The following is a 25613-nucleotide window of genomic DNA, read 5'->3' as shown; positions in this document are numbered from 1 at the left end:
TCTCTCTCTGCCATTACTCTGCTATCTCTCTCTCTCTCTCTCTCTCTCAAAATGAATAAATACACTTAAAACCAATTTGTAGAATCTGGAAGGACTTCCATTTCTCAACTTAGTGGGACCCTTGGACAAAGCAGTAGAAATGTAGGTGTGCTGGATGACAGCCAGGCCTGTCATTCGAGACGAGGGAAGACTGAGAAACTGTCCCAGGTTGGAGGACACGGTCCCTAAATAGGATCCTGGTGCAGACACGGGGAGTTAATGGGAAAACTGGAGAAACCAAAATAAAGTTCATCCTTTTAATTACTCTTGTACCCGTGTAGATATCTTAGTTTTAATGTTTGTTTATTTTGAAAGACAGGGAGCATGCGTGGGGGAGGGACAGAGAGAGAGGGACAGCAAGAGAATCCCAAGCAGGCTCCGCACTGTCAGCACAGAGCCCGATGCAGGGCTCGATCCCGTGAACCCTGAGATCACGACCTGAGCCAAAATCAAGAGCCGCCCGGGCGCCCCTATAAATCTCTTAGTTTTGATAAAAGTGCCATGATGGTGTAAGGTGTTAGCTGTCGGGGAAATTGAGTAAAAAGCAAACAGGAATCCCCTGTACACGTTTGCGGCTCTTTTGTCCGTGGGAAATTCTTTCAGAATGAGATGTTCAGAACTGCATTACAGAACAACCGAAATCGCAGCGTATTTAGGATTCTGAGTCCAAGGAGAAGGCGTTGCACCTGTGGTACGTCGAGAGGAAAATGTGCAGTATTTGAGCAAAGATTCACGGCAGGAAAATGGGCAGATCTTAGAAAGGATCTGGGCTCTAAAGAACTTGGAAGCTTTAGACTTTGCTAAAAGGTTGTACACCGAGTGCTGCTCGTGGAAGACGCGGGGAAGAAGCGCACGCGCTCACCTCCTGGTGATGCCCCCACACCCCGATGCAAGCGCCCCGCTTCTGTTCCCCTCCGAGTGCCACGCGACCACGTCACGCCCCTCCTGACACACAGCCAGTCCTGGTGGCTCTAGCATCCCGAGCGTGGATGTCAATCAGAGCTCCCGATGAGAAGATAGTAAATGTTGTCTAACGCATTAGACCTTATCATGGGGACCTCAAGTCAGGTGTCAGAACAGTGGGGCAAAATAAAAAACAAACCACTTTTGTCCTATTAGGGATGGTTTCCATCCCACGTGTCTTCTAGACATGGATAAGTAGCAAAATACGAATTCCGGAATGCATCTCGAAGACCCAAACACGTCAGCCGTACGCAATCGGGTAGTTCTAATTTTTCTGTTTCTCATCGGCACCGGACAAAGCCGAGTGCCGTGATTCCTGTTCTGCACCTGTTGTCTGGAAACCTGAGAAAGCCCTTGCCTGTCACTCGCTCTGGGCTCTCCCTGCACCTCCCTGCTGCCTCTCAGGGCTCTCCCTCCCTGCACAGAGAAACCTTCACCTCCTCCCCCTGCCACGCTGCATTTCAAATCGTTCTTTGAAACGTCTGTTTCTCGCGTGAATCTGTGAGCATATCGAGTGTAGGACTGTGCCCTCGCCCCTTTCCTTTTCCCAATATGTAATACTGTACTTGTTTACGTTGCCATTCCAGAATTAAGTCTCTCTAGTTCTATCATGGACTAAATAGTTTCCTTTAGGTCCAGCCAAGGGTAGGTCATACATAAAGTAAAGTAACACCCTTCTGAGTGTTGACGTGGCAGGTTCAACCATCCACCTGTTGCGTTAAGCACTTTCACTTTATTGGGAACCACCGGGGACTTAGGGGTTATGAGCCAGAAACCAAAGTAATTTACGTAGGATTCATCTATTTACTTAACCCATGGTTTTGAGTCTGTGTGTGTGTGTGTGTGTGTGTGTGTGTGTGTGTGTAATTAAGAGCAGTTACATGTTCCAGAATTTGAAACTGTGATTTTCATAAATTTTATTTATGATCCCCTTCTTACAGGATAGTATAGATCCCAAAGATTTCTTTCCCCTTACTGGTTTTTTTTTTCCTGTTTCTATTTCCACTAAAAGGGGCTGGCGGCTGGTCTCCACGCGTGTCCGATAAATACCAGTGGCTGCAGATTGACCTCGGAGAGAGAATGGAGGTCACAGCTGTGGCCACCCAGGGAGGATACGGGAGCTCCGACTGGGTGACCAGCTACGTCCTTATGTTCAGCGATGGCGGGAGGAACTGGAAGCTGTATCGGCGAGAAGAAAGCATCTCGGTATGTTCCTTCCCTGCGAGTGGGTCTGTCAGAGCATGAATTATGCCAATTACTGCCTGTTGCTGCAAATCTGTTGGATCAAGTGTAGAATGGAGCCTCCTAAATTACTCGAAAAGTGTTTCCAAGTGACTGTAAGACACATGTGGCATTTTAAAATGTGCTGCCCATGTATAATTTATGAAATAAGTAAAAGTAAAACAATTTTGTAATGTAGTGAAATATTGAAAATGTCTTCCCATGATTCCTTAACATAGTGTGAAATCTAAGGAATAAAGCCACATATACAACCTGCTATATTTTTTGTTCCAGAACCCAGCGGCTGGTGTTGCCTTGGCGTTGTTCAATTAAGTAAATTCATTCTTCTGTGTCCTCCGATTAAGTGAGATTTCTGGAAAACCCCAAACGTTTAAAAATAGGTGTAATGGAGAGTCTCCCTATGGACGGCATGTTGGGGGACACAAATCCGGCTCCAACAGGAAATTGTGTACTTGGGTGGCCCCTTGTAATTCATGGGAGCTAGATCTCTGGGATTCGTTGGAATCGTGATTATTTTGCATCCGTGACATAGTTTCGACCTCTGATTACATATCGTGTTTCTTTTGGAAGAATTGAATTTTGCCTGCCTTTTAAAAAAATACTTAAATATTCATTTTAAGAGAGAGAGTGTGTGTGCATGCATGAGTGGAGAGGGAGGGAGGGAGGGAGGGAGAGAGAGAGAGAGAGAGAGAGAGAGAAAGTTTCAAGCAGGCTCTGTGCTGTCAGTGCAGAGTCCATTCTGGGGCTCAGTTTCACAAACTGTGAGATCATGACCTGAGCCGAGATCAAGAGTCGGACGCTCAGCTGACCGAGCCAGCCAGGCGCCCCTTGCCTGACTTTTTGACTATGAAACTATGTGAAATTTATTATCTAATTAGCATTTGTGGTTTTTTTTAACGTTTATTTTTGAGACAGAGAGAGACAGAGCATGAACGGGGGAGGGTCAGAGAGAGAGGGAGACACAGAATCCGAAACGGGCTCCAGGCTCTGAGCGGTCAGCACAGAGCCTGATGTGGGGCTCGAACTCACGGACCGCGGGATCGCGACCTGAGCCGAAGTCGGACGCTTAACTGACTGAGCCACCCAGGCGCCCCAGCATTTGTGTTTTTAAATCACAGTCTGCCCTGAATGAGAAGCTCTGTGTGCACAGTGTTTGCACTTGGCTGGTGGGGCGGCTGATGGGGGGTGTGTGGCCTGTGGGAGATGTGTCAGGTGGAGAAGGACTTATTCTTTTCTTGTTACTAAAAATGTAGTTTAGATGCTTGCCAGGGGCTAGGGGAACAGAGGAATGGAGAGTCAGCGTGGAGTGGGGACAGAGTTTCAGTTGAGAAGATGAAAAGTTCTGGAGATGCACCGTGGGGACGGGTGCACAACAGTGTGAATGTTAGTTAATGCCAGAGAAATGCACACTTAAAAGTGGCCAAAGTGTTAAATTTTATATCGTGACTATTTACCCACAATAAAAAAATGTACAGCTTACTTTCCATTTAATTTAGGCTAAGGATATTATGTAACTTTTTAAAAAAATATATCTTTTAAATGTTTATTTTGAAAAAAAAATTTTGACGTTCATTCACTTTTTTGAGAGAGAGAGAGAGAGAGAGACAGAGTGTGGTCAAGGAAGGGGCAGAGAGAGGGAGACACAGAATCTGAAGCAGGCTCCAGGCTCTGAGCTGTCAGCACAGAGCCCAGTGTGGGGCTCGAACCAATGAACTGTGAGATCATGACCTGAGCTGAAGTCGGACATTTAACCAACCGCGCCACCCAGGTGCCCCTCTAATGTTTATTTTTGAGAGAGAGCAAGAGATAGTGCGTGTGCAAGCAGGGGAGGGGCGGCGAGAGAGGGAGACAGAGGATTCGAAGGAGGCTTCAGGCTGTCGGTGCACAGAGCCCGACTTGGGGCTCCACGCGGGGCTGGAACCCACGAACCGTGAGATATCATGACCTGAGCCAAAGTTGGACGCTCAACTGACTGAGCCACCCAGGCGCCCCGAACTGGTCAGGTGTCTTAACAGGAGGTAAAACAGACTAGGAGAGGATTTGGGGTTTCAGGGCTGGCTGACTTCCCAAACCAGCAGTTGCCAAGTGTGTGATCAGAAGTAGATATTGAGGTGGAGTTAATTCTTAGAACAGCAGGTCCAAAGCAGGGTTAAGATAAACATTAATTAAGAATGAGTGACAGTTAGGGGCGCCCGGGTTGGCTCCGTCGGTTGAGCATCTGACTTGTTTTCAGCTCAGGTCATGATCCCAGGGTTGTGGGATTGAGCCCTGTGTCGGGGTCTGTGCTGAGGGTGGAAGTCTGCTTAGGATTCTCTCTCCCTCTCCCTCTCTCTGTCCCTCCCTCTGCCCTCATCCCCACTTCTCTCTCTTAGAAAAAAGAAGAACAAGTAACAGTTAAAGCTTAACGAAGCATCTACTTATATAGAGAACTTTTATTCAAAATTAAGTCTTGGTTTTGGAAATCAGGTAACTGATAGTGCATGCTTAGTTTTTATTTCAAGTTTTTAAAGTTTATTTATTTTGAGAGAGAGAGAGAGAGAAAGAGAGAGCACGCACGGGAGGGGCAGAGAGAGAGAGAGAGAGAGAGAGAGAGAGAATGAGAATGAGAATACCAAGCAGGCTCCACACTGTTAGCACAGAACCTGATACAGGGCTCCAACTCCCGAACGTGAGGTCAAGACCTGAGCGGAAATCAAGAGTTGGGCGCGTAACCGACTGAGCCACCCCGGCGCCGCTGATGTCAAATTTTTATTTACATTCTAGTTAGTTAACATATACGCTAAAACTGGTTTCAGGTGTAGAGTTTCGTGCACGCCTGTTCTTAGTCGCGCTAACTACGGCTCATGTTTTTTACCCCCATCCCACTCTGATACATGGCTGAGAAATTGTGACAGTTCCTGTGTTTCGGCTCAGCAGCTCGGGGGCAACCATCTCCAAGCGTCACCATCTGGCACTTTGCTTCGAGGAGCCCAGGGGAGGTGGGGGCAGGGATAGTGGCCTTACCGATCGGCGACCACGCAGGGGAGCGCCCCCCGGTCCTGCGCCCATCACACAGTAAGGACTGGTGTGGTGGCCTACCTCCCCGTCCTGGGGAGCTAAAGACCCGCCTTCCTCCTCTGCATCCCCAGAACTTCACGGTGCCTGGCCCCCAGCAGAAAGCTGGGACGCGTTCGCTAGATGCGTGCGTGCGTGCGTGGGGTCTCCCTTCCGGCAGGAAGTCGCTCTTGAGTGACTGCTGTGCTCGAAAGCCCTTGGTCTCAGCGCAGGGGTCTCTGACGCTCCACTGCAAAGATTTCTCCTGCGTCTTGATCTCCGTCAGGAAAGGTGGCTCATCCTTGCCTTCTTTTGGTCCGTCACCGCGGCTTAAGTGGATTCGTTTCCTGCTCCGGGCCCGCCTCTCTATACAGTTGACTCTGACAGCGGGACGCCCCACGGGGCGATCATTACGAGATTATATGTACAGTTTCTGGAAAAAGATGAGGCCGACTTGGCTGCTCTCTGGCCCTCTCACGTAGAGGCAGCGGCTCTTAATGACAACGGAGGCTCGACCCCTCCGTCAGGGTGTGGTTTTCATTACGGATCGCTGACCTTAATTGGAGAGTGAATTTGAGAGTCTAAACAAAATTCCCTTGAAAGGTTTACACTCTTCATTAGCGACACTTTGCCGTTTTCTTGGTTTCGTGCTGCCAGGGTAAGAAGTTACCGTGCCCTTCGCGGCCCGATGCAAGGCAGAGCTGTGACGTCACGGTTTCTGCAGGTCTGAAGTTGGGGTGTAACCGGCTGGGTCCTCTGTGTAGGGGGTGGGAAGGGCTGGAGAGATCCCAATGACCCCCCTCAGGTTGTGCAACTCACTGGGGCGGGGGGGGGGGGGACTCACAGGACCAGTGTGTAGTCCTAAAACTGATGTTGAGAGGACACAAAGCAAAATCAGGAGAGAAGGAAGGTGCTTGGGGCACAGCCCGTGGCAAACCAGTCATAAGCCCCCACAAGTCCTGTCCACGTGGACACCCGTAGAACATGCTTCATTCCTCCTCAAGAAAGTTCTGGCAATCTGCGTGAGGTGTTGCAACCGTGGAAACTCATTAGACACTCAACAGCCGGGGTATTTTTTGGGGGGGCTGGTCGCATAGGCACCCTCTGCCTTGTGAGACCCCCTACAAGGACGACGGTGTTGAGTATAAACTATACCGTTTGCACAAACGTTAGGCACAGTGAGCCGCTCTCATCATTAGGGTCTTGGGAACGGGCCAGCCTTGTGATTCGAACCGGTCCAGGTGATTTGAGAGTCCAGCCACACTGTAAGGACGGGGTTCGGTGGTCTCTGTCTTGGCTGTACCCGAGAGCCTTCCCTGCCCCTCGCCTTCCCTGGGTTCGCTCCTGGCATTTATTTCCCTGTACAGAAGGGCGGGTTCAGAAGTCTGTGGACGCGCCGTGACTTGCCTGGCTCTGCCGAGGGGCCGTCGGGGAACGCATGTCCCTGGTCGTCGGAAGAGCCCATGCCACCAGCCGGCTCCATCTGCCCCGCACTGGGGACCAAAGCCCCTGGATGGTGGGTGGAGCCATGTAAGGACCTAGTGGCCACCCTCATGGGACGGCCGTGTTATCACATTTCCTGTCCTTCGTCTCTCTCTCCTTGAGCCTTGCCTTTCTTATATCTCTCTCTGCTTTTCTCTCCTTATCCTCACATCTTTCTTCTCCTGTCCTCTCCTTCTCTACAAGAGAGAGGGCCCAGATGACTCTAGGCCCCACATCTCCACCTGTGGCGCACAGACCATCGGAATCACCTGGGATCTCGATAGAAAATGGAATCTCAGGGGGGCTGGATCTGGTGTACTAAATCCGAATCTGCATTTAAAGAAGATTCTCAGGGGATCCCAGAAGTGCTGACTGAGATGACCAAGGACATCTGTACATGCCTGGCTCACAGGGGGTCATGCCCCTGCTGGAGGACGCAGGTGTCCCACGCGGTGTCAGCCTGATCAGGCGATCCTCCCTGCAGGAACCTCGCTCTGTTGTCCTGTGGCTGGAGAACACCCTCTTTCTCCCCAGCTGTCACCAACCTCGTGGGACACAAGCCCAGAGTGTCTTCTCGTTGCTTTTATTGACGAATAACAACCAGGTGCTTAAAGTGAGTTCCGTCTTTGAGAACTATGTTATTTCTTGAATCTGTACATTTTGCATTAATTAGGACTTCATTCTTTCTGTTTTGAACTCCTCAGAACTCAAATTCAACGATTAGATCCCATGGGAACTCAAGACTGGGTTGTTAACTCTGAATGCATTGACAACTTACAATTCAAGTGTATGTTTCTTCCCTATGCAGGACGTTTGTGTGAAAAAGGAATTCTTCTAAGAACAGACTGGTAAACTGTATTTGAAAAAAAAAAATAAAAGAAATTATTTGATATAGACATAGGATCTAGTATAACTAATTCTATTGAATAGATTCCTTTTTCCTTGAAAAAATGTGTATCAGTAGGTCCACAGCTGAAGATAAAATCGAAACAGCCAACCATTTGAAACTTTAGTCTACTTTCGGTAATTTATAACCTAAGCCAAATAGAAAAATGTAGACTAATTAGTGAGGCTAATTAATATTGTATTGAAAGACATGACAACCTTACAGTGTTCTACAAGAGCGACAGAGGTGACCCCAAGGATTTAGGGTAGGAGAAATGACAGGGAAATATTGGAAGCAAGACAGATGGCATAAGGGGGTGTTCATTATATCTGCAGTGGTTTATCTGTTGGGGGGAGGGAGCTTAGGTACAGATAACAAAATATTCACCCTGTTAAGTCCGGATCACAGGTACATGTATGTATGGGTATGTTTGACATATTGCATAAATAAAAAAAAAAAAATAATAAAGAACCGTGACTGCTTGGTATAAAAAGAAAGATCATGTGACCCATATGTGATTTCAGAATAGAGAGGGATAAGAACCGCGTCAAATTATCGTAGGAACGACTTGAATCAGAAATAAGGAAGAGTGTTTCGTGTGCAGGGAGGTAATCACTGTGCTATATGGGAAGCTTTGTTGGGAGCGGAAGTGGAAATTCACCTGATCGAGGCTCATATTAATTCAGTCACTTAAATACGTGTTGGTTTATCTCAGGTCTAGGTTAATACGTTTATCGTGGAGTTCATGACTCCACAAGTCCAAGCCTCACATCACACGGGATGTTGCAGAAAGGGTCTGCAGGTCTGCAGGGTCCGACGTGAGGCCCCGGCCAACCACAGCCGTGCCCACCACTGCCAAGTTCGGCTCTGAGACCGATTGGCTTTCAGCAGAAGGAACAGGAGTAACGTTTTGGTGATTCTGTTATCGATCACCTCCATCCTCAGCCGTGTGGGGGACGTGGCTGTCTCCTTCTTAACCAGCCACCTCCTCACGTTCAGCATATTGGCCACCACGGCAGTGACTTTGTACAGACCGTACTTTGCTGATTGCGCTTACCGCTGTGGGCCACAATCGGATTTCCTATGCGTGGCTCCCCCTCCTGGGCGCTGAGAGCCATTCGGTCAGGGATTGATCTCCCCAGAGGCCCAGGCGTATTATGGTGTCTCAGTAAAGGGCTGTTGGATTGAATTAAGGAAAAGTTGCTGTTCTCAACAGACCTCCGCCAGATGGGTAGTCAACGCATCTCGAAGCCTTAGCCAACCATGTGATGCTGCTTCCGCAGCAGGAGGCTTTTGGTGCCACATCTGAGTGTAAGAAGTTTAACATTGCTTCCCCACGAGGTTGTACGAGGATGATGTCCTGTTGAACCTAAGGTGGTCCCGTCTGCCTTTAACTGCGGGGGTCAGTGACAAGATAAATGCTGGATTCGATCTGCGGAAAACTCTCCGAGCCGCTGGAAAGGTTGAGGCAGAGAAGCGAATGAGCCTTCTGAGCTCGAAGCGCAAAGAAACCAAGGGCTCCCCAGAGGCGGGGTGTCCTGTAACAACTGCTTTTTGTCCGAGCTCCCTGCTCTCTGTGCAGAATATCCTTCCTTCTCTGTCACTGACAACCTTCCGCAACCGGAAAAGCTTCACTGTGTACGGAAATTGCTTAGACGCTCCCTTCTTTTTCATTTCTCACATATTCCTCTCTTCGACTATATTTACCCATCTCGTGCCTATTTCACATCAGTTCTGGAGTCAGGGACTAAGGCTTGTTTATCTCTGTATCCTTTGTACCTACTTCACCGCTTGGTACAAGGAACGTTTGGGCTTATTAGAATTGCCACACGTTATCACCTTGGGAGGGAGGGAAGTGGAATCTTAAATATGTAACAAGACGAATAGGAAATCCGGAGACATGTTACAAGTTGCACCTTTACTCTGAATATAACCAAGCGGTTGTGTGTAGCAACCCGTGGAAATTAGGATAGACTTTATGAAAAAGGTGCATTGTAGACCGTAATGTGAATGGAGTACGGCAGAGTCATGGGGGAGATAGCTTGAAAAGTAGGGTTATTTATTCATTGAAAGAGCGCAAAAGTGCTCTGTTTTTGTCTTACGCAAGAAAGGCGCATGGCGGAAAAATGAAATTCTTAGCAGAAAAGCTTCTCCAGCAGCACGGTCGTTGAAAGGAAATGGTGCTGAGCCACGTCCCCGGGGGTGGGGGTGGGGGGAAGCAAGGGAGTTCAGGGAGCATTTCCATCAGGATCTCCTGTTGCAACTCGGGCAGCTCAGCTTCGGAGGATGTACCAACGTTTGGTCTCCTTTGCAATGGCAGTCAACTCTACACATCCTGCAGCTTGCACACATGCTGTAGTTACACAGATGCGGAAGCATGGTGTGTACTTTGGTCTCTCTGTGGAGGATTTCCTGGGCCTGCCATTTTGGCATCAAAGATTCAAAAGTGGCTTCGTGCCAGACGGGGTCTCAAAACTCTGAGATGACGAGAATTTCTGATTGGCAATCCTCATACTTTCCGAGCAGAAGATCGGGGCGTCAGCTGAGAAGCTGGATGTCCTCCAAATATATTTAAAGGCCTCAGACTGAGGGAAACAGCAGGGTAGACCAGGGGTCTGCAGACTCTTTCCGTAAAGGGACAGGTGGCAAATATTTTCAGCGTTGTAGACGGTACAGTCGCTGTCGTGGCCACTGAACTCTCCTGTTGTGTGACAACAGCCCCAGGCGTTAGGTAAATGAACAGGTGTGGCTGTGTTCTCATAAAACTTTATTTACACAAACACGCAAGCAGCTGCCTTTGACCCTGGCCTCCAGGTTGCTCGATCCCTGGTGTAGTTCATTTTCTGTCTGTTGAAGGTGTGAGGTAGGGATATGGCTTCATTTATTTTTTTCAAATGGCTACCTCGTTATTCCAGTATCATTTATTGCACAGCATTAAGTAGGAAATAGTATTGACACTGATGTAAAAGAGGTGCCTGTTCACCAATCTGAAATAGATCAGTGCTTTGCAACATTTCTGTGATGAGGAATCACATGGGTGATGAGGATTCCTATGGGTGACTTGTCTTCACCAACGGGTTGGATTACTCTCCTAGAAAGTAGTCTTTCCCCTTATTTTTTGATCGTCTCTGGATACAGCCCTAGACCTCTACTTTTGCCTTATTTCAGAGCTTAGTCCCAGAGACAATCAATTTGGGGTTTCCCTTGCTTTTGAGGCTATAGAGGGCTTTTAAAAAACGTTTATTCCACATGACCTTAAAAGATAAATGTGTGAAGCCCTTTCTAAGTCTCCATCCTCACATTCTCAAGTTATCAAGTACATTCAGGTAGAGAAGGAAGTCATAGAAGGAGCACAAAAATTAGAACTGGAGGTAAATTATCATTATATGCTCTTTGAGAACATAAGGAAATCTCCTGAGGAAAAAAATTAAAAAAAAAAAAAGCTCCGCGATGTACCTCCTTACGAAAGTAATTTCCAAAATTAATTAACTTCTCTTTATACCTACAAGTAATTAGCTAACAGATAAAGGAACCGTGGACCTCATTTATAATAGAATCACAGGCAATAAAATTGATAAGAAATGCTCCAAAAAGCATCGAAAGCATCACTAAGAGGCGTAAAAGAAAAGTGGGGTTAATCCCTGTCCTATCAAGACTTGATAGTGTAATCATGATGTATACTCATCTTCAACTAACCCTGAAATCAAAGGAGGTTTTTCTAAATTTCATCTTAAAATGTTTGTATGCAGGACGAGCCACAGCAATTGGTAATGAGAATAGTATTAAAGGTAATTATTCCCGGTAAGCTAGGAAAATGCTTTATAAAGCTTAAATCTAGCTGTTTGAAGCTACTTAATAGGAATGCTGTTTATATTAGCATATTAATGCAAAAATTAGTGAAAAAACATAGGGTTCATTAATAAATATACTTATAGAATTAGCACGAAATAAAGGTGGCATTTCACATTAATGATAACAAATGGATTATTCAATTGACGATACTGGGACAACTTGCTAGCCACCTGGAAAACATAAAGCTGTATCCCTGCCTTAATTACCTAAAGTAGATACAATTTCAAAGAAATCAGCCACAGAGAAAGGATGAAACGCAATTAGAAAATGTGTTGTACTAATTATTGGAGGGAGCATGCTAAGTGAGATGGAAACCCAGATGCTACAAAAGAAAAGGGTGATAAATTCGATTAATTTAAAAACGATGTGCAAAAACAAAATGCCATCAGAAGACGACAAACATACATTGGGGGAAATTTAAATATATATGACAAGGAACACATTTTCTTAATTTATTTAATTTTTTAAATTTTATTTTGAGAGAGAGGGAGAGACAGAATCCCAAGCAGGCTCCAGGCTCCGAGCTGTCAGCACAGAGCCTGACGTGGGGCTCGAACCCACAAACCGTGAGATCGTGACCTGAGCTGAAACCGAGAGTCAGACTCTTAACCGACTGAGCTTCCCGGGCACCCCCAAGTTTTCTTAATTTATAAAACATTCTTAAAAATAAATGGGCAAGATTTTAAAAATCCCGTACATAAAAATGGGTAAAGATATAAATAGACAGTAAACAGAATGAAACAGAGAGGCTTATACGTGCATGAAAAGGTATTCGCTCTCACAAACCCTTGCAGGGGATTTCCATAAAATTACAGTGTTTAAAGCTCCTGTTATTCAGACCTCTGAAGGTGATGGTCCAAAAAGAGAGGTACTTTTAAGTCTCTTCAATACACGGTCCACACCAAGAAGAAACTTGACTTCTGGGGATGAATGCCGCAGAGACAGGTTAGGTGCACGGAAAGGTCCTGTGACACCAGTGCTCATGTCCTGACGGTCTCCACCCAGGTCTCCACTGGTCACTGAGCCCATAGATGAATTACGATACTTCTGTTTTATGGAATAATCTAATACTGCGTAGAATGCGTTCCTTTGAAAAGAGTGAGGTAGGGGCGCCTGGGTGGCGCAGTCGGTTAAGCATCCGACTTCAGCCAGGTCACGATCTCGCGGTCCGTGAGTTCGAGCCCCGCGTCAGGCTCTGGGCTGATGGCTCAGAGCCTGGAGCCTGTTTCCGATTCTGTGTCTCCCTCTCTCTAGACTGCCCCTCCCCCGTTCATGCTCTGTCTCTCTCTGTCCCAAAAATAAATAAACGTTGAAAAAAAAATTAAAAAAAAAAAAAGTGAGGTAATCTATTTATTGATAATGAGTCAAGGAAACATTATTATTTTTAAACTTTTTATTTATTTTTGAGAGAGAGAGAGACCGAGCACAAGTGGGGGAGGGCCCGAGAGAGAGGAAGACACAGAATCGGAAGCAGGCTCCAGGCTCCGAGCTGTCAGCACGGAGCCCGACGCGGGGCTCGAACTCACAGACCCTGAGATCATGACCTGAGCCGAAGTCGGATGCTCAACCGACTGAGCCACCCAGGCGCCCCTGAAAACATTATTTTAAAGCAGGGTGCTCCAGGGGCACTGAGCCTGGGTGGCTCAGCCGGTTGAGCATCCGACTTTGGCTCAGGTCATGATCTAGCAGTTCCTGGGTTCGAGCCCCACGTTGGGCTCTGTGCTGACCGCTTGCTCGGATCCTGGAACCTGTTTCCGATTCTGTGTCACTCTCTCTCTCTCTCTGTCCCTCCCCCCACTCGCACTCTGTTGCTATCTCTCAAAAATAAATAAAATGTTAAAAATATATATAAAAAAATAAAGCAAGGTGCTCCTATTTAAAGTCCCCAAGCTGAACACTCACTCCAGGTAAAGGGCTGGAGGCTAAAAATACACAATAATTGTTACTTTTAAACCACGTGCACGTATTGCTGTACAATTCGATACTAGGCGTTGAAACAACTTAAAAAAAGAAAGAAAATCCCAAGTAGAGTTTTCTTTTTGTATTGTGGTCAAAAGCACAGAACATTAAATTCACCACTTCAACCATTTTTAGGTATACGGTTCAGTGGGGCGTGGTAGGTTCGTATTGTGCGACACGCCTCTAGAAGTATTCCATCTTGCAGGATGGAAGGTCTGAACCCGGGGAACACAAATTTCCTTTCCCTCCTCTCCCCCCAGCCCTTGGCCACCAGCTTTTTACTCTCTGTTTCTATGATTTTGCTATCTGATTCTACGTTTCTAGATCCTTCAGGTAAGTGGGATCATACGGTGTCTGGCCTTGGGCGACTGGCTTATTTTACGTAGCGTGATGTCCTTGCAAGTCCTCCAACGTATAGCATGTGACAGGATTTCCTTCTTTTTGAGGAATTTTTCTTAGTGTTTCTTACTTATTTTGAGAGAGAGAGGAAAAAACCGAGCGAGCAGGGGAAGGGCAGGGAGAGAGGGAGAGACAGAATCCCAAGCAGGCTCTGCACTGTTAGCACAGAGCCCGATGCGGGGCTTGAGCCCGTGAACGGTGAGATCGTGACCTGAGCCTGAATCAAAAGTCAGACACTTAACTGACTGAGTCACCCAGGTGCCTCTCCTTTTTAAAGGCTGCATAATATTCCATCGTATTGGTACACTGTATTTCATCGATCGCTATGGTCTGAATGTTTGTGTCCCATTAACATTCATCTGCTGTAACCCGACCCCCTCCCCCAAAGTATTGATGGTATTAATAGGTGGGACCTTCTGGAGGTACTTAGGTCATGTGGGCAGAACCCTCTTGAAAGGGACAGCATCTCATAAAAGAGGCTCAGAGAAATCCCCGCCCTCTTCCATTTGGTGAGGACGGAAAGCGTGCAGCCCAGAAAAGGGCTCTCACCCGACCATGCGGGCACGCCGGTCTCAGACTTCCGGCCCCCAGAACTGTGAGCAGTTAAATTTCTGTTGTTCATAAGGCATGCAGTCTGGGGTATTCTGTTATCCGTTCTAAGATACCAATTCATCCATCAATGGCTACTTGAGTTTCTATTGTGAAGAATGCTGCAGTGATCGTGGGTGTGCCCATATCTCTGGGATATCCTGGTTTGAATTTTTTGGGGGGGACATAACCCAGGAGTGTAACTGCTGGGTATGATCATTCTATTTTAAGTTTGTGAGGACCCTCCCAGCTGGTTTCCACAGTGGTTGCACCATGTTGCATTTCCACAAGCGGTGCACCAGGTTCTCATTTCTCTGCGCCCTCATCTGAACAGCGTGTTTATTTGGTTCTCTCACCCTTGAGATTTGTAAGGAGAGGCAATCCCTCATGGCCCCCGAGCGGCCCTCCATGTCCTTGCTGGGTAACGCAAGTCCCTGGCTGTGCTTTAACGCAGGCCATTCTCTGGGTGTCTTTGTCCGGGCCCCTTTGCATCTCTGGCTTCCGAACTGGTGTCATTTCCCAGATACTTTTCTGGATGACCGTGATTTACATGATGCCCAGTCTCTCCCTGCTGGGACTTGGAATGCCTTCAGTCACGGACTTTCCTCTTTCACGGCACTTCTATGCTGGCTTTTCTCGCCATAATTTCTCGCATAAATTATGTCAAGTCTAAGATCTATATGCTAATGGATACAAGGCATATCATTCATACTGTCTTTACATTAAAATAAAAAAAAATAAAAATATGTTGAGCACTTATTTGAGATTATCAGCTGAAAAGACGATTGAGGCTCGAGTGTCCTCCACGTAAAAAGAATCTTAGGTCCTCCTCACTGTGACTGTCTTCCTGATACAGGCTTTTTGATGGTACAGATCGGAACAAATACTATTCCAATTTAAGGGAACTTTTTTAGGTGACTTTCTTCTCGCATTTAAAAGGACGAGCTGCCTCTGGGATTACGGTACAGAAGTTTGTGTGCCTGGAGACGAGCTCATCCGTCTGCTGTGTATCTGTCTGCCAGGTGAGTGCCACACCTGGAAGATATGGCCACCAGCCAGTCATATCCCGGTCACCCTGTGCTGTGCTCGGAGCACTCTGTTTATTTCCTTCCTGGCATAATCTTCCTTTCCGTATGCCCTCGAGGAGAAATCACTTCGAACCATCAAAAAAACCCAGGTTTGAAAAAGAGCCCAAGGTCCGAGCCCTTTTCCAGAAGGAGCTGTGAGCAAGAAAGAAGGGCAGGCAGTGGAGATCGCAGAGTTTAGCCTCACGCTACGCCTGTGACCGAGGGAGAGAAGTTTGAAATAAATCACACTGGATGTGCATTAGGCAAATGCACTTGGTTTGGATTTGAAGTCCTGTCTTGTGTATTTTTACACATTCTTAATCAATTCAGACCTGAGCGGTTTATCCTCCTTTCAGACCTTTGAACATTTTAACGATTCAATATCCTTGTTTTTTTTAAGAGAGGAGAGAAAACTTTCAGGAGCAGCAGAAAGGGACCCCCGGGGAGCTCGCGTGTATGCTGCAGCAAAAGCTTTATTAGCTCAAGTTCCCACTGAGGGAAAATTCAGACACACGAAAAGCTCCTGTTTCCTGTACGGAAATCTGAGGGTTAGCAGAGAAGTATCCTGAGAGTGGAGCGCGAAATTATCGTGGTGCTGCTTTTCCATCTGTACCTCCCCAAATAATAATAAGTGAAATGGTCAATGCGTTCACTGCACTGCCAGTAGATTTCCTACCCTGAAATTGATTAATTGCCTTCATCAGTTGTCGAAGGAAGTGCACTGTGATCTCCAGGCTCTCTTGAAAAACCTGCTTCTCACGCTCTCGGGCACCTTTAGGTGGAAAGGAATTAAGTCTAGCCCCGTAAACTTTTCCTAGGGCCGCTGTTAACTAAGTACCTAGGGTTTAAGACAACAGATATTTATGGCCTCACAATCCTGGAGGCCAGAAGTCTGAACTCAGTCTGTTGGGGCCACGCTCCCCCGGAAGGCTCTAGGGGAAAATTTTCCGTATCTTTCTCATAGCACGTGACCTTGTCGGTGATTCTGGCAGATGCATCGGTCTGATGTCTGCCTCCGTCATCACAAGGCATCTTCCTGTGTGTTTTCGTGTCCTCTCCTCTCCACTCTGTCTCTCCTCCTCTTATAAAGACCCTGGTCATGTTGGATTAGGGCCCATCCTGATGACCTCATCTTTTTAAAAACAATTTTTGCTCGTTTTATTTATTTTTGAGAGACAGCGAGACCACGAGCAGGGGATGGGGCACGAGAAGAGAGAGAGAATCTCAGGCAGGCGTCACGCTCAGCACAGAACCCAACGCAGGGCTCAATCCCATGACCCCGTGGTCATGCCCTGAGCTGAAATCAAGAGTCGGATGCTCAACCAATTGAGCCACGCAGGCACCTCCCTGATGACCTCATCTTTTTCAGCGAGTGTCTTCATTTTACAGAACAAGAAACTGAAGGTCAGGGTTACACAACGGACAGTGTCTATGCCACCCTGGAATATTGTGAGATACGACTGAAGTGGCCCTTTGGTCTCCTTTTCATTATTGTTGTTATCGTTGTCACCTGCTGTGAGGTAGATTCCTGGCAAACACAGAAGGCATTTGAGAACGGGAGGGGGACGTCATCAGAGGACGGTCGTGCTCTTGGTGAGAGAGAGGCAAATCTGCGTCACCCAGAGCTTGGGTTTAGCAGGTGAAGGTGCGCCCGAGGACAGTGGTTAGGAGACATTTGGGGACTTGCTGGCCTCAGGCTCCTCGGTGGTATTCAAAACCATGGGATTTGCTGCCATCCCAGCCCAGGTGGTGCCTCCGTTCCTAGAGGTCCGCCATCTTTGTTCAGGGTTCCCACATGGTGCCTCTGTGGATTCTTTGTCTCCGGTAGGAGCGAAACGTAGACCAGGCATGGCTGTTCCTTCAGGTGTGGGACCCAGCAAAGAGTTGCTCAGCATTGGGAAAACCTGTCCTGCTTTATATAGGGGTGTGGAGTCGTTCGGCACCTTGGGGCATCTTGGTTCGGGAAAATGGAAGACAGTGAGGACTGCTATAGCAGGCTTGGCTCGTTTTCTCTGGCCCTTGTCCAGGCACAGTGTCTCTGAACTCAGTTCTCTCTCCGCCTCTCTGCCTTTCACTGGTCCTTTCTGAAGCCCCTGCCACAGGAGACCCTCCTCTCCAGCCCTTACACATCTTATTCTCAAACTTACTCCAGACCCAGAGCCTGGTCCTAAAGAACCACTGCAGGCCAAGAATGAGTGAGGAGAAGGGAGAAAGCAGGGAAGGGGATGCAGATGAGAGGCGGTAGGAAGGTTCTGGGGCCATCCCCACCTGCAGAGCCTCAGACCGGCAGCTTGCTGCACCTCGCTCCATGCTCTCTGGGCCGGGGGCTGGCCAGTGCTCCGGTTGCAGTGCTCTGTGTTATCGTCAAGTCTCGTTTTTTAATTCCCTTTCTCATTTACACGTTGTGGGGGGACATCCTTTGGTTGTGCTTTCTGCTTTTTTCTACTGATCTTAGCTTTATGACTTCCAAGTCGTACTTTTTTTTTTTTTTTTTTTTTGCCACTTTCCCTTAGAATACCATTTTACGTTGCTTGCCCAAGGCTGATTTTGTTGCCTCAGTCCTGTTCAGCCTGTTTGGCAGCCTGCCGAGATGATCCCTTTCCTACTTTGGGTTCCCCAGAAGTCAGGGAGAGGCAGGCTCACGGAGAACCTTCCTGGGGAGGCCGCTACCTGTTCTCAGAGCAGGGTAGCTTCTGCCAGAACTGGTTGCTCAGCTACACGGGCTGTAACCTGTAACCGAGCAAATCATAAGGGGGTGGGAGGTAGACCCCTTGCTTTTATTCTGATTGAATCCTGGGATTCTAACTTTCTGTTTCTCAGGGCTTTATTTGGATTAAGGTTTGGGAGTTCATTAACCCTAATATTAAAAAGGTGTTAGTGCTAGCAACATCCAGATACAATTGTGGGCATTTTGAGATTCTCACTGTGTGAAGTCAATTGTGAGTATATTCCTGGTACAGAAGAGAAATTCTGCCATGCGTGCTGACACTCTGTGACTCCAAATGGGGTGTGATGGCAGGTGGATCCCATGTTGTTGACATGAAATTGGGGATAGGCATGGTGGCCGATGCGTAGGAAACCTGTACCTGTGACTGGGACAGGTGGCATTCCCCATCACCACAGGGAATTTATCTGCAGGAACTGATCGCAGATCAGTCTGGGTCTCATTGGCAACCTTCACATGAATGAAAATGCACCTTTAATTTTGTTTAAAAGTTTTTACTATGGTAGAAATATACATACCATGAAAGTTAGCATTGTAACTATATTTTTTAAAATTTTATTTATTTATTTTGAGAGAGAGAGAGCATGCAGGGGAGGGACAGAGAAAGAGGGAGAGAGAATTCCAAGCAGGCTTCACGCTTGGTGCCGAGCCCGATGAGGGGCTCCATCTCACAACCGTGAGATCATGACCTGAGCTGATACCCAGTCAGATGGCTCAACTGACTGAGCCACCTATGCGCTCCTGTTGTGACCATCTGTATTGTATTTTTTTTAATGTTCATTTATTTTGAGAGAGACAGACAGAGCGCGAGCAGGGGAGGGGCAGAGAGAGAGGGAGACCCAGAATCGGAAACAGGCTCCAGGCTCCGAGCTGTCAGCACAGAACCTGACGTGGGGCTTGAACTCACGAGCCATGAGATCATGACCTGAGCTGAAGTCAGACGCTCAACCGACTGAGCCACCCAGGCGCCCCTGTTGTAACTGTTTTTAAGTACACAGGTCAATGCCATTAAGCACATTCACATTGGGTGCCCCTGTCCCCACCATCCATTTCCAGATCCTTTTCGTCTTCCCAAACTGAAACTCACTGTCCGTTAGATACTAATTCCCCATTCCTCCCTTTCTCCAGACCCTGGCAACTGCCATACCACTTCCTAACTCTATGGATTTGGCTAATCAAGTTACCTCATGTGCGTGGGGTCATACAATTTTTGTCCTTTTGTGACTGGCTGGTCTCACTTAGCATAATGTCCTCAAGGATCATCCATGTTGTGACGTGTGCCGGAATCTCCGTCATTTTAAGCCTGAATCATGTTCTACTGTGTGTATGTGCCGTGACTTATTTCTCCCCTCGTCTCCTGATGGGTACCTGGATTGTCTCCACCTTTGGGCTGTAGTGAATCACATTGCTCTGAATTTGGGTGAGCAGGTATCTGTTTGAGACCCTGCTTTCGATTCTCTTGGGTATGTCCCAAGAAGTGAAAGTGCCGGACGATATGGTAATTCTATTTATAACTTTTTGAAGGATCGTCACACTGCACTACACAACGCATCTTACTTTCCATTAAAAAAAAAATAGCCATCCTAAAGGGCAAGAAGTGGTATCTCATTGTGGCTTTGATTTGTATTTCCCTAATGACGACTGATGTTGAGCATCTTTTCATGTGCTCTGTTGGACACTTGTCTCCAATCTCCTTTGGACAAAAGTCGGTTGAGTACTTGGTGCGTTTTAAAACCCAGTTGTTTGATTTTTCTGTTGCTGGGATGTACAAAGTTCTTTCTGTATTTTGAATAGGAACCTCTTACCAGATATGTGATTTGCAAATACTTTTTGTCATTCACGGGTAGCCTTTTCACTCTGATGATAGTGTTCTTTGATACGCTAATGTTTTAAATTTTGATGTGTTTGAATTTATCTATTTTATCTTATGTTGCCTGTACTTTTAGTGTCATATCTGAGAAATCATTGCCAAATCTACTGTGATAAAGCTTTTGTCCTGTTTTTTTCTCCCCCCTAAGAGCTTTACAGCCTTAGGTCTTATGTTTCGGACTTTGTTTCGTTTTGAGTTCAATGTTGCGTATGGTATAAGATAAAGTCCAATTTTATTCCTTTGCATACTAATATCCAATTTCCCAGTGCCGTTTCTTGGAAAAACTGCCCTTTCCCTATTCAACAGTCCTGGCACTGGTGTTGAAAATTACTTACAGATCACTTTGAGAAATACTGACATGTTAAAAATATGAGGTTTGCCGAAACATGATGTGGCTTTCCATTTATGTGTGTCTTCGTCAATTTCTTTGAGCAACATTTTATAGTTTCCAGGGTACAAGTCTACTGCCTCTTGGCTAAGATTATTCCAGCGTGTTTTGTTCTTCTGGATGTTGTTGTAAATGGAATTGTTTTCTTAGTTTCCTTTTAAATTATTCATTGCTAGGGTGTTGAATCGCAGCAGATTTTTGTGTGTTGATTTTGTATCCTGCACCATTACCGAATTCATTGATCAGTTCTAAAAATGGCTTTTTTTTTTTAATCTGGGGTTTTCTACATACAAGATCATGCCATCTGCAAACAGATACTTTTACTTATTTCTTTCCAATTTGGATGCCTTTCATGCCCAATTGTTCTGGCTAATACTTCCAGTGCGTGTTTAGTAGAAGTGACGACATCTGGCATCCCTGCCTTGTTCCCAGTCTTACAGGAAGTGCTTTGAACCTTTCACCATAGAATACGATGTTCATTGTGGGTTTTTAAAAAAAATTTTTTTTAACGTTTATTTATTTTTGAGACAGAGAGAGACAGAGCATGAACAGGGGAGGGTCAGAGAGAGAGGGGGAGACCCAGAATCCGCAGCAGGCTCCGGGCTCCGAGCCGTCAGCCCAGAGCCCGACGCGGGGCTCAAAGTCACGGACCGCGAGATTGTGACCTGAGCCGAAGTCGGACACTCAACCGACTGAGCCACCCGGGCGCCCCGTGTGGGTTTTTTTTTATATATGGCTTTTATTAGGTTGAGGTAGTTTCTTCTGTTCCTAGTCTGTTGAGTGCTTTCATCATGAAAGCGTGCTAAACGGTGTCAAATGTTTTTTCTGCAGCAATTGAGATGATCATGTGGTTTTCCCTTCATTTTGTAATGCGTCCGACACTGATGGTTTCTTGTATATAGAATCATTCTTGCGTTCCAGGAATTAATCCCACTTGGTAATGGCGTCTAATCCTTTTAATAGGCTGTCAAATTCAGTTTGCTAGTATTTTGTTGAGGGTTTTTGCATTGGTCTTAATAAGGGATGTTGGTCTGTAGTTGTTTTTTCTTGTAGCATCTCTTTGGATTTGTATCAAGGCGATGCTGGCCTCACGGAATGAGTTAGGAAGTTCTCCCTCCTCTTCATATTTTTGGAAAAGTTGGAAAGGATCGGTGTTAGTTCTCCTTTAAATATTCGTTAGTATTTCCAGTGCTTTTCTTCGTCGGAAGACTTATGATGACTGATTTAGGAGCCTTACTTGTTATGGGTCTGTTCATAATTTCTGATTCTTTTTCGGTGTAGCCTTGATCAAATTTGGTGTTTCTAGGGGTTTATCCATTTCATCTAGATTATCCAGTTTGTTACTGTTCAGTGTTCCTAATCCTCTCTTATAATCCCTTTAGTATCTTCAAAGTCTCTAGTAATGAACTACGTTCATTCCTGACTTTAGCTGTTTGAGCCTTCTCTCCTTTTTAATTAGTCAACGTAGCTAATGGTTTGTCAATTTTGTTGATTTTTGAGGGACCAACTCTTGGTTTTGTGGATTTTCTCGACTTTTCTCTTCTCTGTTTTGCTTTTCTCTGCTCTAACCCCTAATGTTTTCTTCCTTCCTCTAGCTTTTGATTTAATTTGTTCTTCTTTTTCTAGTTCCTTATGATGTGAAGTTGGGTTGCTGATTTTGAGATATTTCTTCTTTTTTTAATGTCAGCATTGACAGTTATAAATTTCCCTCTTAGCAGTTCTTTTGCTGCATCCAGTAAGTTTTGGTAGGTAGTGGCTTCGTCTTCATTTGTCTCAAAACATTTTCACATTTCTTTGGTGATTTACTCTTTTGACTCATTGATTGTTTAAGGTCGTGTTGTTCAGTATCCACATTCTTGTAGATTTTCCAGTTTTCCTTCTGATACTGGTTTCTGGTTTCATTTCATTTTGATCAGAAAAGATACTTTGCATGATTCCCATCTTTCTAAAACTTTTAACACTTGCTTTGTGGACTAACATCCGGTCTGTATTAGAGAATGTTCCATGCCTTTTTGAGAAAGATGCGTGTCGTTAGATGGAACGTTTTGTAGATCTCTGTTAGGACCAGTTGGCTTATAGTGTTGTTCAGCCCTTTAGCTCTTTATTAACCTTCTGTCTGGTTCTTCTATCTGTTATCAAAAATGTGGCATTGGAGTCTCCCTCTATTATTCTGGGTCAGTCTATTTCTCCCTTCAGTTCTGTGGTTTGCTTTATATATGTAGATGCTCTGATGTGGGTTGCACCTGTATTTATAATTCTTGTGTCTTCTCGGTGAATTGAGCCTTTAATCATTGTATAATGTCCTTCTTTGTTGCTTGAAATAATATATTAATATACCCATCCCTGCTCTTGGTTACTAATTGCACAGAATATCTTTTTCTATCCTTTTTACTTCCAATCTATGCTTGTGTCCTAACATCTAAAATGAGTATCTTGAAGATAGCACGAAGTTGGATCTTGTTCTCTTTTCTTCTTTCTTTTCTTTTCTTTTCTTTTCTTTTCTTTTTTCTCATTCCTTTCCTTCCCTTCCCTTTTCTCTCTTCTCTTCTCTTCTCTTCTCTTCTCTTCTCTTCTCATTAGGTATCATTTTGCCAACTTATATCTTTTGATTGGTGAGTTTAGTCCATTTACATTTAAAGTGGTTACAGGTAAGGATGGACCACTATTGCCATTTTGTTATTTGTTGTCTTTATGTCTTATATGTTTTGTTCCACTTTTCTTATCTTCATTTGTATTTAGTTAACTTTTTTACTCATTTTGATTGAATTCTCATTTCCTTTTCTATAAATTTTATAGATTTTTTTCTTTGTGATTGCTATGGAGATTACATAGAATATCCTGAAGTTATCATAATCTATTTTTTTTTCAACATTTATTTATTTTTGGGACAGAGAGAGACAGAGCATGAACGGGGGAGGGGCAGAGAGAGAGGGAGACACAGAATCGGAAACAGGCTCCAGGCTCCGAGCCATCAGCCCAGAGCCTGATGCAGGGCTCAAACTCACTGACCGCGAGATCGTGACCTGGCTGAAGTCAGACGCTTAACCGACTGCGCCACCCAGGCGCCCCTATCATAATCTATTTTAAACTGATACCTTATTGCATACCGAAAGTCTTCTTTATAGCTCTTTCTCCCGCATTTTATGTTATCGATGCTACAGATTGCATCTTTATATATTTTGTACTCATTAACATAGATTTATAATCATTTTATGCTATTTGTTTTAAATCTTGTAGAAAAGTAAAAAGTGGGGTTATAGTGTATGTCAATAATTTCTCAATAAAACTGTAAAAAGGTGGAGTAACAAACCAAAATTACAATATAACTGGTTTTTACGATTGTCCACGTATTTACCTCTATTGCGGAATTTGATATTTTTATATGGCCTTGAGTTGCCCTCTAGCACCCTTTCATTCCAACTTGATAGACTTACTATAGCAGGTCTAGTGGTAATGGACACTCTCAGTTTCTGTTTCTCTGGGCGTGTCTTTATCTCTCCCTCATTTTTGTAGGACATTTGCCTAATACAGAGTTCCCTCTGGCCTGCATTTGGCCCGAGGAATCCACTGATAATCTTACAGAGGCTCCCTTGTATGGGATGAGTCACTCTTCTCTTGGTGTGGGTCTCTTTGTGTGTATCCTACTTGGTATATTTTAATATTTATTTATTTATTTTGAGAGAGAGAGAGAGAGAGAGAGAGAGAGAGAGCGCAGGGGGAGGAGCAGAGAGAGAAAGGGAGAGAGAATCTCTGTGCTGTCAGCACAGAGCCTGATGTGGGGCTCAGTTTCGCAACCACGAGATCATGACCTGAGCCAAAATCAAGATTCAGATGCTTAACCGACTGAGCCACCCAGGTGCCCCCTGTTTATTATTTGTTAAGCTTATATTTATGTATCCACGTCTTTCCTCAGATTTGTGAAATGTTTCGTCATTATCTCTTTCAATAACTTCTCTGCCTTTTTCTCTGTCCTTTCCCATAATGGGACTCTCTGGGACTCCCATAATGTCTACATCGGTTGGCTTGATGTTCTGCCATCATCAGTCTCTCAGTCTCTGTTCCCTGTTCTTCCTTCTTTTCTTATTTTGCTCTTCGGTCTAAATAATTTCAAATGGCCAGTCTTCAAGTTGGCTGATTATTTCTTCCTGTTGTGTCTGCTGTTGAACCCCTCAAATGAATTTTTCAATTCAGTGATTATATTTTCATCTCCAGAATTTCCACTTGATTGTTTCTCATAATTGCAGATTCTTTGGAGATATTCTCATCTTATTCATATATTTTTAAATTTCCTTTATTTCTTTTGTCCGTGATTTCCTTTGGCCTTTAGAGAATATTTAAGGCAGTTATTTTTTTAAATGTTTATTTACTTATTTTTGAGAGAGACAGAGACAGAAACAGAATCCCAAGCAGGCTCTGTGTTATCAGCGCAGAGCCCGATGTGGAGCTTGAATTCATGAACTGTGAATTCATGAGCTGAGCTGAAATCAAGAATCAGATGCTTAACCAACTGATTAAGCCAGTTGTCTTAAAGTCTTTCTCTAGTAAGTCCAAAAAAACAGTGTTTCTTTCTCTTTTTTTGAAGTTTATTTATTTTGAGAGAGAGAGCAAGCAAGGAAGGGGCAGAGAGAGAGAGAGAGAGAGAGAATCCTAAGTAGACTCTCTGCTGATAGCACAGAGCCCAGTGCGGAGGTCGAACCCACGAACCATGTGATCATGACCTGAGCAGAGATCAAGAGTCGGATGCTTAACCGACTGAGCCACCCAGGTGCCCCCAATGCCGGGGTTTCTTTACGGATGGTTCCCGGAGATGGATTTTGTTCCTTCAGAGGAGCCATGTTTTACCGCTTCTTTGCCTTATGATCTTTTGTTGAAAACTGGGCATTTTAGGAAACAGTCATGTCTCCCAGTCTTTGTGTGCTGGCTTCATGCAGGGGAAGACGCTCGCGAAGCAGACCTTCTCAGGCCTGTGTCGTCCCTGGATCTGTGCCTGTGCTTTCTTCCTAGTTCTCCCATTTATATGGCTGCTTTTAAATGTCTTAATTTCTGTGAGGGTCGCAGCCTTGCTCATTCTAGGGGCCTCAGCTGTTCTATTGTATTCCACAGTCAGTCATCTTTTGCCC

At 45.4% G+C, this 25613-nt stretch overlaps 1 protein-coding gene across 1 annotated transcript in view; it reads left to right on the top strand.

Annotated features, from left to right (window-relative positions):
• Positions 1-25613, top strand: part of LOC125150393 (contactin-associated protein-like 3) — a 192833-nt gene that overhangs the window by 44072 nt on the left and 123148 nt on the right. The window contains exon 3 of the mRNA XM_047830275.1: positions 2015-2208. Within this exon, the coding sequence (XP_047686231.1) occupies positions 2083-2208 (126 nt within the window). The 5' untranslated portion in view covers positions 2015-2082. The remainder of the gene's footprint in view (positions 1-2014; positions 2209-25613) is intronic.

This window comes from Prionailurus viverrinus, chromosome D4, assembly GCF_022837055.1.
Source record: "Prionailurus viverrinus isolate Anna chromosome D4, UM_Priviv_1.0, whole genome shotgun sequence".
In the NCBI taxonomy this organism is placed as follows: Eukaryota; Metazoa; Chordata; class Mammalia; order Carnivora; family Felidae; genus Prionailurus; species Prionailurus viverrinus.
This window is presented reverse-complemented; position numbering and strand designations above follow the sequence as displayed.